Raw genomic sequence first — 13,903 nt, 5'->3', positions numbered from 1 at the left:
CTGACAGTCTAAAACTCTCAATTGACCCAGATCAGTGATGTAATTTACCGCACGCGCATCATTAACAAGGCCAAATGTAAACATCGCAGCGAAAGAAAAAGATGCATGCAAAAGTCATGACAGGCACGAGGTATCAATACCGTTATATATAACAACAACATATAGGTAGGAATACTATACTTGCATTATACATGACCTTTGAAAACAATTATTTACGTATTGTGTTGCTGTCTTGTCCGCTGGTTGAGTCCGACATGGCACATGACGGCGTGCTATTGTTGTTATCTTCACTGCCTCACTTTCGAAACAACCACGTGACATATATAAATAGATCTGCGCTGAATTTACGCGGGGTTTCCCCGAGAATAAAGTGGTCAAAACTGGACATTGCAAGCAGAACTCGACCATCATATTGCCGTGGTATAACTATTAGAAGGCCAGAGAACGCATTTAGGCCCATTTATTTTTTCCCCCGACCAGCCCCTTTAATATTCCTTCTGTAAGAATTATCACTCTGTTTACAAGACCTTAAATAGATTTTAAAATGCATGTATAATGTAAGCGTATATTTTAAAAATTAATGCAGGACTTGTACCAGTCAATGCCGACCTATCGCCGCTTAATGAATGTAAGAGAACGAATTAATAATATTGGCAGCTGTGACATAAAATGTGTGTGTGTGTGGGGGGGGGGGGGGGGGGGGTGGGGGGGGGGGGGGGGGGGGGGGGGGGGGTCATATAGTACTAGCGCCCGGTTTCAATGCATTCATGTCTGACAGACATTTTCTAGTTTGCCACATGTGTTAATATATATTAACCATTCACAGAACTTGTGACAAAGCACAAATCCTATTTGGAATGATATAAGTACTCTGTGCTTGTTTTAGATCCCTGACTGTATTATGTATTTAATTGTATTAACGTATATTGGCAATATCATACTGTTTATGTGTATACCCCAAGGTCTTGTTTGGCGGTTTACGTTAACGTTACAGGTGGGATTAAACCATTACGTTGAATATGCAGTACCGCATGTTTATAACTGTGATGTTTACGTCGCGGAAAACAGAAAATATGTGGAACAATGTCACAAATGATTTAAATTTGATAATCATATATCACACATTTTTCATATCAATGGTTACCTTAGACAAGGACAGTAAAATATTTCTCGAATTATCACTATTTCAATTATTATGAACGGTGATTTGTGGCCGCATGAAGGATTAAATCAGTTATATACTTTTTTCTTCAATGAAGTCTTCTTACTAGTGGCAAAAGTGAAACCAATCAAATTTTTGTTCGACAGAGCCGTTTTAGATCGTTTTGGCAAGGCAGATTGAATGCTTGGCTGCTTTTTGATTGGTTAATAAAACAGTTTCTACAAAATGCGAACTTAGGTTTAGATACGAAACGAACTATATCATACGTTCATCTCAAAATCTCATAATACATAAATACATATCTCACAGTATCTTGCGCAAAGTACATACAAGTCTATTTGGATAAACAATGTTTCCTCCTTTCATCACCGATGAGTCTTAGAAGGACGAAACAGCTGTATGATGGAGTGCGATTCATTTTTGGCTGTGTCTATTATTTATTTTAAAGGTGCTATCACATGTGTGTGTTTTACATTCACTTTATAATGAGTATGTGATCTGTAGCCGTCACAAAAAAATGTCCCTTATACATGTATATACAATATTCCAATTAATATCTAAGTTGGCGAAGTAATACAGATGAATACTATCGAAACTTGGAAGAGAAAGGTGTTACTGTATAAACGTAATTAACAGTTATTTCCGTTGAACGATCAACATGGTTTTCAAACAGTAAATCTTAAATAAAAAGTCTTTTTGTTGCAATTATTAATTTTGTTAATGACTCTTCGTCTGGTCATATGTTTTAAACAATGGTATAGGTTCATATATATATATAATAAAAAGGGATTAAATGTCCATGTGAAGGAGGTAAATATAGAAAAAATAAGATTATTATATGCATGAACATTTTTCGCAATCACATTGGTCGGATCAGATACACGTGACCAGTCCTCAAAAACTCATGAAGACTGGTTATCCGGTGAATATCGATTTCTAAATATAGCCTACATGGAAATTCCCCGGAACCTGTCGTAGCGCATGCGCAGTTAGACCGGAACGCGATCTGTCAGACGACATTAGAAGATGGCTGCTGGCGAACGTTTCACCTCCGTTAGGAAAATTACCAAAACTATTCGAGGATAAAGATGCTGTTAACATAAAAAAGGCCATTGAACACGCAGTGCATGTCCTCCATGCTTATCTTAAGAAAAAAGAACCTAGACGATGTCTTCGAAAGCTACAATGATGAAATGTTGTATTCAAACCTGGCTAAATTTCACACGTAGGCTAGCATACAAAAATCAGAACCTTTAGTTTTGTTTCGTTTTATTTTATTGTTGAAGCATATAATAAAACAGTTATGGGCTTTTGTGCTGGTAAATATGATGTGATATGAACCTGAAAGAGTGATATTGGCCTCGGCTTCGCCTCAGTCAATATCACTCTTTCAGGATCATATCACATCATATTCACCAGCACAAAAGTCCAAAATTGTATATTAACGACCGACTAAAAAACAAGCTGCTTTCACTCTTCACAGGGCTCTTCAAGTTCATTCAAAAGAACAACGTCGTGACATCACAATTACATGTCATCACACTACAATAGTAACGTGACGTCACGAAGTACACAAGATTGGTGGACCATTTAGCGTAAAATTTTACTGTGGCCTGTTGTGACTTGGTTTTAATATTTTCACTTCTCAAAGATATTGCTTGTTATAGGTGATATCTTTGTTACGGCGGAAGTGGAGTCAACATCGTCTAATGCGGGGCGTGGATGTCCGAATCAGTGGCATGAACGCCACGTCTTATACGTTCACAGAACCGATGCATGGACAATCCAACGGCAAAAAAATTACCAACCCTTGTACGCAGGTAAACAAACGATTTTTGAAATGCATCTTTGTGCATTTGTATATGCTATTTATTATATTATTATATATTATTATACACATTTTATATTGCAGAATTAACGCCGTTTTTTCCAGGATTATAAATATAATACATCTAAGCATATGAAATAATTGTGTTAAATACAGTTGTACAAATAGTAACAGATCGTGTTAAAAAAAGCCACGGTCAGTTACGTTATGTACGTACTAAAACATGTAGCATTCCTTTTTATTTCAGAATGGGCTGACTGTCTCGTCATTGGAAATGGTTCCTCTGAAGGATAAGGCAGACTGTTGACACGACACCTGACGATGTAATCGCACAAATGATAAGATATGTCAAAAGAAGAACTGACGCTGTCATAGTGAGCAAATAGTGAGCAACGGAACTAATGTTGACATCATTCTTCTTCAATCGTCAACAACAAAACTGACGCTGTCATCATTCTAGTCGTATTAACTGTCAACAACAGAACTGATGTTTCATTATTTTAGTGAAAAACAACTGTCAACAACAGAACTGACGCTGTCATCATTCTTGTGATATTAACTTCAAGACCAGAATTGACACTGGCATCGTTCTAGTGATGTTATCTGTCAACAACAGAACTGATGTTTCATAATTTTAGTGAAAAACAACTGTTTACAACAGAACTGACACTTGCATCGTTTAAGTGATATTATCTGTCAACACCAGAACAGACGTTGTCATCAGAATAGTGTGTAAACTGTCAACACCAGAACTGACGTTGTCATCAGAATAGTGCGTAAACTGTCAACAACAGAACTGACGTTGTCATCAAAATAGTGTGTAAACTGTCAACACCAGAACTGACACTGGTATCGTTTAAGTAATATTATCTGTCAACACCAGAACTGACGTTGTCATCAAAATAGTGTGTAAACTGTCAACACCAGAACTGACACTGGCATCGTTTTAGTGATTTTATCTGTCAACACCAGAACTGACGTTGTCATCAGAATAGTGTGTAAACTGTCAACAACAGAACTGACGTTGTCATCAGAATAGTGTGTAAACTGTCAACACCAGAACTGACGTTGTCATCAGAATAGTGTGTAAACTGTCAACACCAGAACTGACGTTGTCATCAGAATAGTGTGTAAACTGTCAACACCAGAACTGACGTTGTCATCAGAATAGTGTGTAAACTGTCAACACCAGAACTGACGTTGTCATCAGAATAGTGTGTAAACTGTCAACACCAGAACTGACGTTGTCATCAGAATAGTGTGTAAACTGTCAACACCAGAACTGACGTTGTCATCAGAATAGTGTGTAAACTGTCAACACCAGAACTGACGTTGTCATCAGAATAGTGTGTAAACTGTCAACACCAGAACTGACGTTGTCATCAGAATAGTGTGTAAACTGTCAACACCAGAACTGACGTTGTCATCAGAATAGTGTGTAAACTGTCAACAACAGAACTGACGTTGTCATCAGAATAGTGTGTAAACTGTCAACACCAGAACTGACGTTGTCATCAGAATAGTGTGTAAACTGTCAACACCAGAACTGACGTTGTCATCAGAATAGTGTGTAAACTGTCAACACCAGAACTGACGTTGTCATCAGAATAGTGTGTAAACTGTCAACACCAGAACTGACGTTGTCATCAGAATAGTGTGTAAACTGTCAACACCAGAACTGACGTTGTCATCAGAATAGTGTGTAAACTGTCAACACCAGAACTGACGTTGTCATCAGAATAGTGTGTAAACTGTCAACACCAGAACTGACGTTGTCATCAGAATAGTGTGTAAACTGTCAACACCAGAACTGACGTTGTCATCAGAATAGTGTGTAAACTGTCAACACCAGAACTGACGTTGTCATCAGAATAGTGTGTAAACTGTCAACACCAGAACTGACGTTGTCATCAGAATAGTGTGTAAACTGTCAACACCAGAACTGACGTTGTCATCAGAATAGTGTGTAAACTGTCAACACCAGAACTGACGTTGTCATCAGAATAGTGTGTAAACTGTCAACACCAGAACTGACGTTGTCATCAGAATAGTGTGTAAACTGTCAACACCAGAACTGACGTTGTCATCAGAATAGTGTGTAAACTGTCAACACCAGAACTGACGTTGTCATCAGAATAGTGTGTAAACTGTCAACACCAGAACTGACGTTGTCATCAGAATAGTGTGTAAACTGTCAACACCAGAACTGACGTTGTCATCAGAATAGTGTGTAAACTGTCAACACCAGAACTGACGTTGTCATCAGAATAGTGTGTAAACTGTCAACACCAGAACTGACGTTGTCATCAGAATAGTGTGTAAACTGTCAACACCAGAACTGACGTTGTCATCAGAATAGTGTGTAAACTGTCAACACCAGAACTGACGTTGTCATCAGAATAGTGTGTAAACTGTCAACACCAGAACTGACGTTGTCATCAGAATAGTGTGTAAACTGTCAACACCAGAACTGACGTTGTCATCAGAATAGTGTGTAAACTGTCAACACCAGAACTGACGTTGTCATCAGAATAGTGTGTAAACTGTCAACACCAGAACTGACGTTGTCATCAGAATAGTGTGTAAACTGTCAACACCAGAACTGACGTTGTCATCAGAATAGTGTGTAAACTGTCAACACCAGAACTGACGTTGTCATCAGAATAGTGTGTAAACTGTCAACACCAGAACTGACGTTGTCATCAGAATAGTGTGTAAACTGTCAACACCAGAACTGACGTTGTCATCAGAATAGTGTGTAAACTGTCAACACCAGAACTGACGTTGTCATCAGAATAGTGTGTAAACTGTCAACACCAGAACTGACGTTGTCATCAGAATAGTGTGTAAACTGTCAACACCAGAACTGACGTTGTCATCAGAATAGTGTGTAAACTGTCAACACCAGAACTGACGTTGTCATCAGAATAGTGTGTAAACTGTCAACACCAGAACTGACGTTGTCATCAGAATAGTGTGTAAACTGTCAACACCAGAACTGACGTTGTCATCAGAATAGTGTGTAAACTGTCAACACCAGAACTGACGTTGTCATCAGAATAGTGTGTAAACTGTCAACACCAGAACTGACGTTGTCATCAGAATAGTGTGTAAACTGTCAACACCAGAACTGACGTTGTCATCAGAATAGTGTGTAAACTGTCAACACCAGAACTGACGTTGTCATCAGAATAGTGTGTAAACTGTCAACACCAGAACTGACGTTGTCATCAGAATAGTGTGTAAACTGTCAACACCAGAACTGACGTTGTCATCAGAATAGTGTGTAAACTGTCAACACCAGAACTGACGTTGTCATCAGAATAGTGTGTAAACTGTCAACACCAGAACTGACGTTGTCATCAGAATAGTGTGTAAACTGTCAACACCAGAACTGACGTTGTCATCAGAATAGTGTGTAAACTGTCAACACCAGAACTGACGTTGTCATCAGAATAGTGTGTAAACTGTCAACACCAGAACTGACGTTGTCATCAGAATAGTGTGTAAACTGTCAACACCAGAACTGACGTTGTCATCAGAATAGTGTGTAAACTGTCAACACCAGAACTGACGTTGTCATCAGAATAGTGTGTAAACTGTCAACACCAGAACTGACGTTGTCATCAGAATAGTGTGTAAACTGTCAACACCAGAACTGACGTTGTCATCAGAATAGTGTGTAAACTGTCAACACCAGAACTGACGTTGTCATCAGAATAGTGTGTAAACTGTCAACACCAGAACTGACGTTGTCATCAGAATAGTGTGTAAACTGTCAACACCAGAACTGACGTTGTCATCAGAATAGTGTGTAAACTGTCAACACCAGAACTGACACTGGTATCGTTTAAGTGATATTATCTGTCAACACCAGAACTGACGTTGTCATCAGAATAGTGTGTAAACTGTCAACACCAGAACTGACGTTGTCATCAGAATAGTGTGTAAACTGTCAACAACAGAACTGACACTGGTATCGTTTTAGTGATATTATCTGTCAACACCAGAACTGACGTTGTCATCAGAATAGTGTGTAAACTGTCAACAACAGAACTGACGCTGTCATCATTCTAGTGATATTGACATCAAGACCAGAACTGACGTTGTCATCATTCTAGTGATATTAACATCAAGACCAGAACTGACGCTGTCATCATTCTAGTTATATTGACATCAAGACCAGAACTGACGTTGTCATCATTCTTGTGATATTAACACCAAGACCAGAACTGACGCTGTCATCATTCTTGTGATATTAACATCAAGACCAGAACTGACGCTGTCATCATTCTAGTGATATTGACTGTTAACAACGGAATCGTTGTGTTTAAACATTCGTGGTTTTCATGGTTGCTGTTGAACAACGAAAATAATTACAAGTATTTTGAATGATATACGTATCTACTGTTTATGAATATGGGATATCCACGAACGTTTGTACCACAAAACGATCTAGATGACTTCAAACCATGAAGGAAAGTACCCACGAACATTTCCTGTAATACAGTAACTGTTTGTATAGATAGTATTACATTAATGACACAGGATGGTGATAAGTTAATTTGTGGATCAGTGAACAATATTCTGGAGAAATCAATGATATGTGTCCCTCTACCACTCAGCCCGGCACTACATGTATCTGATGTACTTGATAAAATGATAACCACGGGTACTTCCACATGATGTGACACCACAGTTCGGGTGTTAGGTGTCACATAGTTGTAACGGGGAGATATACTCTTGTACAGTGTAAATGGATTTAGTATTCATAAATGTACACATTATGTACAAATAACTAAACTTGTACAAATCCTATTTAAACAGATGTATTTAATAGATAGATATATAAGGCACATTTTCTAGCTAGGATCAAGGTAATTTCTTTTAAAATATCTAAGCCTGCGCGTATATATTGTGTAGATGTCATAGTAAGAAAATGTATTGGGGTGGTTATTTGTACGTGTTTTATTGAATTTTCTTGCTTTATTTCTTTAAAACAATGTCAAAGGAGCAGAAAACTCAATACAACACATACATACCTAAATTAATTTTCTAACAAGTGTATCTAATAAAAGTGGGCTTCGAATCCTTTTCTTGCCCCGTTGCATTTTTATTCTCAAAACATTGTTGTAAATATCTGTTTATTACAACTTTTTATTTACATACTCTTTTTCATGAAACTTTCGCAAAGTCTGGTTTCCTTTTAAGAAACAATATCTGTATTGAAGCTTTTGTCATGCAAGAACAAGTTTCTAATTCATTGTTATAGCTTCTGTCAGTATCTTAAAGGTGAACCATCTAACCGCTTTGGTACTCGCTTGTAGACCAGTTGAAATTTTCCTATAACTCAACCAACAAAAGCAATAGACTAGGATGTAGTGTGGATTGCCTTTCTGGTTTTCTAGTGTGAATGGTCCAAGGTTTGACCTTTAGTGTCGATAATAGCCTCTAACGTCGATTATAATAATTTGCAATATAACGTTATTTCCTTCAGTATGATTATGCAATACTTTTAAGCAGCAAGATATTGAATAGCATTGTATGTGATACTTGTACTAGCTGTGACCTTCAATTTCTAATGTTGAAAAAACAAAATTGCCAAAATGGGTGTTTGGTTTTGTGCTATGTGTTGATGATATTTATCAATATAATATTATTTTGTAACTATTCTTTTCTTGACATTTTCATGAGGGGAATAAATCTTTGAAAATAACATTTTATATTTGAAGTTTATTGTATACCGTGAACTTTTTTCGTCATGGTTTAACTTTCGCATTTTTAGCCCTCCGTAATGAGGACGAATTTAACATTATAGCTAATATTATCTATAAATATTTATATTTAGGAATTAAAAGTAAAGGGCGAAATTAGCATTGGGCGAATATAGATTTTAAAGGTGAAGGGCGAAAACTTAATTGGGCAAAAGATATACATGCAGTATTTATGTAGACTTATATTGTATATCACATTTAATTAACAATTTTGAAGTTAATAAGAAATCTAGCATAGTTTTGTTGAAATGGTACCGTAAACACTTGTCGTACTGTGGTGGTTTATTTGTGTCGTTTCGTCTCTTCATTATTTCGCGTTATAAGAAGGCGTAGGAACGAAGAAATGAAGGCAACAAACCGAAGATAAGGGGGCGCTAATTAGCGCCATGTTATCTTCGTTCCTTCCTTTCTTCGCCTTCACTCTCTGAAAAGGCGATAAAACGAAGGAATGTTAATTATCTTTATATCTCCGCCAAGGAGTGGCAATTAATATTCCTTCGCCTCTTAAAACGCGAAATAACGAAAACACAAAACACAAAAGGTCTCAACTTTGACGATTTATTCTCGAGATTTCGGGGCGGGTCTGTGTCATCACTGTTAGTGCAGTTTGCCAGTGGTTTTGGTTGATACATTAAGACAGGCTATACATATACAGATGTATGTGGGTAGTGTTCATTGCTTCATCATGTTTTAGATTGTATCAAAGTAAACAATGTAAACGTATACTTTAGCGATTATCTTGTTTTAGCGCTTTTAATATGGCGCTGTATTATAACTGCGCAATTTGAAGTTCTTGTATATTTTTTTTATTTGTATAGAAATCTTATTACTTGTAAACTCTATGTTTATAACCGATCAAAGATGTTTGTTTTTCTGTCATTCATGCGTATAGAATGGAAAATTTGCGATAAAAATATAATAGGCAATTCGGCATTAAATGGTAATTAAACGATAATAAGCTTTGTGGTTATATATGTTGGTGATCTAGATGTTGACTCGCCGAATCGCTCAATTAAAACTGTTTTATCCGCAATATCATACACCAGATTCAATCTTTATTTAAAAAATTTAACATTTTACGTTAATTATTCATAGTTAAGTATCTTAGAGTATCATAGTTTTTATACTTCAAAATATATATAAGATATTAAACATTTTAATCAAGAAATGTAGAAACTTACCACAAGTATCTTCAACTTTAGTAAACCGTACGCGTACAACGTACGTTTTTTGTAGTAAAATCGCACGGATGCTAAATATGTCAGTAGCAAAAATATATATTAATATTTAACAAGAAGAATACGACAAGGGTCATGCTGAGTCCTTTCATTTTCTTGTCATTTAGAAAGCTTGAAATCATGTTTATAAAGGAATTTCTATTAATCATGACAATAAATATTATGTTTTTTTGTATAATTTTATCCTGATTATATTATGCAACATATGATATTGACATCTAATAATATTTAATGTCTTTTTATTTGCTATTTTCATATTAAGGATGGTAAATTCATTATACATGTATAAGCATGAATAATTACACACACATATGCGTAAGTATAGATACGAGTTTATTGTGATTATTAACTCGCTAAAGATAAATAGAACGGGAATCAGATACGCGTGATTAGTTGGCGGGGGAGGGAAGTGTCCTTTTACCAAAATTCTATTATAATGTCTAATGTTGTTACAAACAGCTAGTAAGTATGCATAGGAATTCGTTTGGCATGATAAGTTTGCTGATTGGTATGTAAAATTCGAACAGCTATTGCAGATTTATATCTCAATTTTATGTTATAAGCGTATTTCGATATTGATAGATTATATCTTTTCTGAGCGTTTGTAAAAACTACATGTAACATCTTGTGATACTAAAGCATCCGTTAAGGTACCACATCTTGGATGAACATATGTAATGGCGGAGGGTGAGCTCAAACAGCACGAATCGTCCAAACAAAAAGTTCCATTCATGAAACTATTGTCCTGCTCAAGATTATATTCTGTTCTGAAACCGACTTTCCTGTAATTTAACGTAATCATCATTCTCGATACTAAAGGTTTTACGCTCACTTGCGCTCTATGCACCCTTGGGATATGTCATAGCAAAATTAAAGGAAAACCTTACCAAGTGCTATAGGCTGATACTTGTCCTTTGAAGATTACAGAGGAGCGAAAATCTATTTCAAAGCTAGCAGAGCCTTCGGTTTTTGTCATGACATATTCAAGGTTTGCGAAGAGCGTAGGTGTTGATGATGTTCAATCATATGACGCAGTAAGAAAAATGAAGTGTAAACATTGAAAGTGGTATTCGGCTTTCCCAAGCATTGCCTAACAAGAAATTTAGCTTGAGCTCAGAATCAAAGTTAGAACATGAAAACGGTTTCATGAACTAAGACCTAGAAATTTAACCAAAGAGACTACATGCTTTACCATTATCTATGCCATTTAAAGGATAGCCTGGAGAACAAGGGACAGTTGCAAACTTTAATTTTGATGATAATCAAACTGTTAATGGATTTTCCATGTTTTGTTGAATATGAAGTATTTACGTCTTGTCAAAGAAATACAATATTGGTCATTATACGGTAACATGTACTCTGTGTGTTTGTTATAAACTTGTGTTATGCAAAGTTGTGTGTTATATTATTTAACCTTTTCAGAGTGTTTTGTTGACAGTATGACTATTCACCATACGTTCTGGAAACAGCCATTATCACAGCATTTATTTCACTATTCTAAGGATTGTCGGTGAAGTAATCTAAATATCTACTGGTGATTTAGCGATGATAAAACTAAAACACATTTATCTCATGCTGTGGAAAGGGAACAAAGATACAATAGTGTTACGTTTTGTTCTGTTAGTAGGTCTGTTGGATCTACTGGGTTCCATAATAAATCCTCAAATGCCATACATTTACCCGAGCATATCAGCGTAGCATTAACAAACCATTACCGATAGTGTCAACACTGGCGGACAAGTATCGGATCACTAAGTCGATGTTACGGACAGAGACAGGAACCAATGATACACACACAAGAACGACAGCATCAATAGACTGCTTTGGTGCTTCAGAAGAATGAAACAGGCCTGCTGTACAGAGTGTATACTTATAAGTAGGAAAATGTGTCCATTTGCTGGTAATTCATTTACCTTTGTCACACCGTAAAATGGCTACCGGGATGTGTTTTGGTCACACCTAAAATCTCTCATCAATGAGATAATTAGAGGGGAGCCGGAGGGTAAGATTTTAAACAGGGGGCCAGAGGGTAAGATTTCAAAAACATCTTAATCCGATGGTTTATATTTCTCTGTCTACATCACACAGAAATTATTAACTTCTTTTCTCCCTCACTTTATTATCGTAAAAAAGTTGCTATGTTGAACCAAGGGCGGATAAAATGTGTGAACAAGTTATTACGGTATCCTAGTAACACTACGTTTGCAGTAAATGTCGCGTGTGAGTTGTCTTTTCACAACTATTAGAGTTGTCTTTTGCCTAATTAGAAAATGACAGATACAATTTGAACGTTACGGGATAAAAAAAAATCGTGATAGATGGTTCTCGCGTTAGCTAACTTAATTACGTTAGTTTTCAAATCATGAAAAATAAAACGCCTAGAATAAACTCTCTTCTTCATTCAATTTGAAAATTAAATTGCAATATCAATTTTGTCTAGTATTTTCTACTTCAGTTTTATTTCAACAAATGTTATTCAAGACAGTTTATCTCAATGATTTAACAAATAGATTGGCCTATTCTGTTATATGTTGTTATACATTATCAAGGATTGGTATACACTATTCTGTTAAAGGTATGTGTGAACTAAGAAACATGGTAAGCAATCATGTAAAATATATTCGGTGGTGTAGGGGAGGTAGCTCCAGTAATCTATCTAGGATTAGAGGTCAGTCTGTTGAAGTTTGTCCATCAACAGGACAATGTCTCATTCGATATATAAGTCGGTGGTGTAGGGGAGGTAACTCAAGTTATACGTCTAGTCTATTTAATCTGTCCATCAACAGGACAATTTCTCACTTGGCATAAGTCGGTGGTGTAGGGGAGGTAACTCCAGTTATACGTCTAGGATTACAGGACAGTCTGTTGTCTATCAACAGGACAACGTTTCACTTTGTATAAGTCGGTAGTGTAGAGGAGGTAACTCCAGTTATACGTCTAGGATCACAGGTCAGTCTGTTGAATCTGTCTATCAACAGGACAATGTCTCACTTGGTATAAACCGGTGGTGTAGAGTAGGTAATACGTCTAGGATCACAGGTCAGTCTGTTGAATCTGTCTTTCAACAGGACAATGTCTCACTTGGTATAAACCGGTGGTATAGAGAAGGTAACTCCAGTTATACGTCTAGGATTACAGGTCAGTTTGTTGAATCTGTCTGTTAATAGGGCAATGTCTCACTTTATAAAAGTCGGTGGTGTAGGGGAGGTAACTCAAGTCATACGTCTAGGATTACAGGTCAGACTGTTGAATGTCTAACAACAGGGCAATGCCTCTCTTGTTCCATCCTCGATACTCCTGGGGTTACGCTCACGTTCTTTGCACCCCTGGAATATATCATAGCAAAATTAAAAGCACGCAGTTGGCTATTTGATTGGTCTCGGGTAAAAAAATGACCAATCGCTAGGCTGATACGTGCCCTTTGCGAGCGAAAAGGATCAAATTAGTCTTCCTGTCTCATCCGCAAGGTGGCGCACACTGATACTTTGATTTTGCTATGACATAATCCAGGACATCCTCGATATCTAGTAGTTACAATCACTTTCGCTCTCTACACCTTTGGAATATATCATAGCAAAATTGAAGGCTCAGTGTGCGCCACCTTGTCGATGAGACAAGAAGGTTAGTTCGACCTTCGATACCAATCACTGTCAACTGGAACACTACCAGACGATTTGAAAAAAGCTCGGGTTTGTGCTGTCTGCAAGAAATGTCATAAAAGCGAAGCAGGTATAACTACAGACCAGTTAGTTTAACGTCGGTGGTATGTTAAGTTCTAAAGTCCATAGTAAGGAAACATATAACAAAATTAATGAGAAATAACAAATATTTTGCGGACAATGTTTTAGTCTGGTTTAGTATTGTTTAACGTCCTATCAACAGCTATGGTCATTTAAGGACG

At 36.8% G+C, this 13,903-nt stretch overlaps 1 protein-coding gene across 1 annotated transcript in view; it reads left to right on the top strand.

Annotated features, from left to right (window-relative positions):
* The window catches only part of LOC110443030 (calcitonin gene-related peptide type 1 receptor-like), a 127,294-nt gene extending 123,930 nt beyond the window's left edge, over positions 1-3,364 (top strand). Inside the window, exons 11-12 of the mRNA XM_021486978.1 lie at positions 2,830-2,982; positions 3,238-3,364. Of these exons, the coding sequence (XP_021342653.1) occupies positions 2,830-2,982; positions 3,238-3,297 (213 nt within the window). The 3' untranslated portion in view covers positions 3,298-3,364. The remainder of the gene's footprint in view (positions 1-2,829; positions 2,983-3,237) is intronic.
* The last annotated feature ends 10,539 nt before the right edge of the window (positions 3,365-13,903 follow it).

This window comes from Mizuhopecten yessoensis, unplaced genomic scaffold (genome assembly GCF_002113885.1).
Source record: "Mizuhopecten yessoensis strain PY_sf001 unplaced genomic scaffold, ASM211388v2 scaffold716321, whole genome shotgun sequence".
In the NCBI taxonomy this organism is placed as follows: Eukaryota; Metazoa; Mollusca; class Bivalvia; order Pectinida; family Pectinidae; genus Mizuhopecten; species Mizuhopecten yessoensis.
Note: the sequence above shows the minus strand (reverse complement) of the source record. Positions and strands in the feature narration are given on the sequence as shown.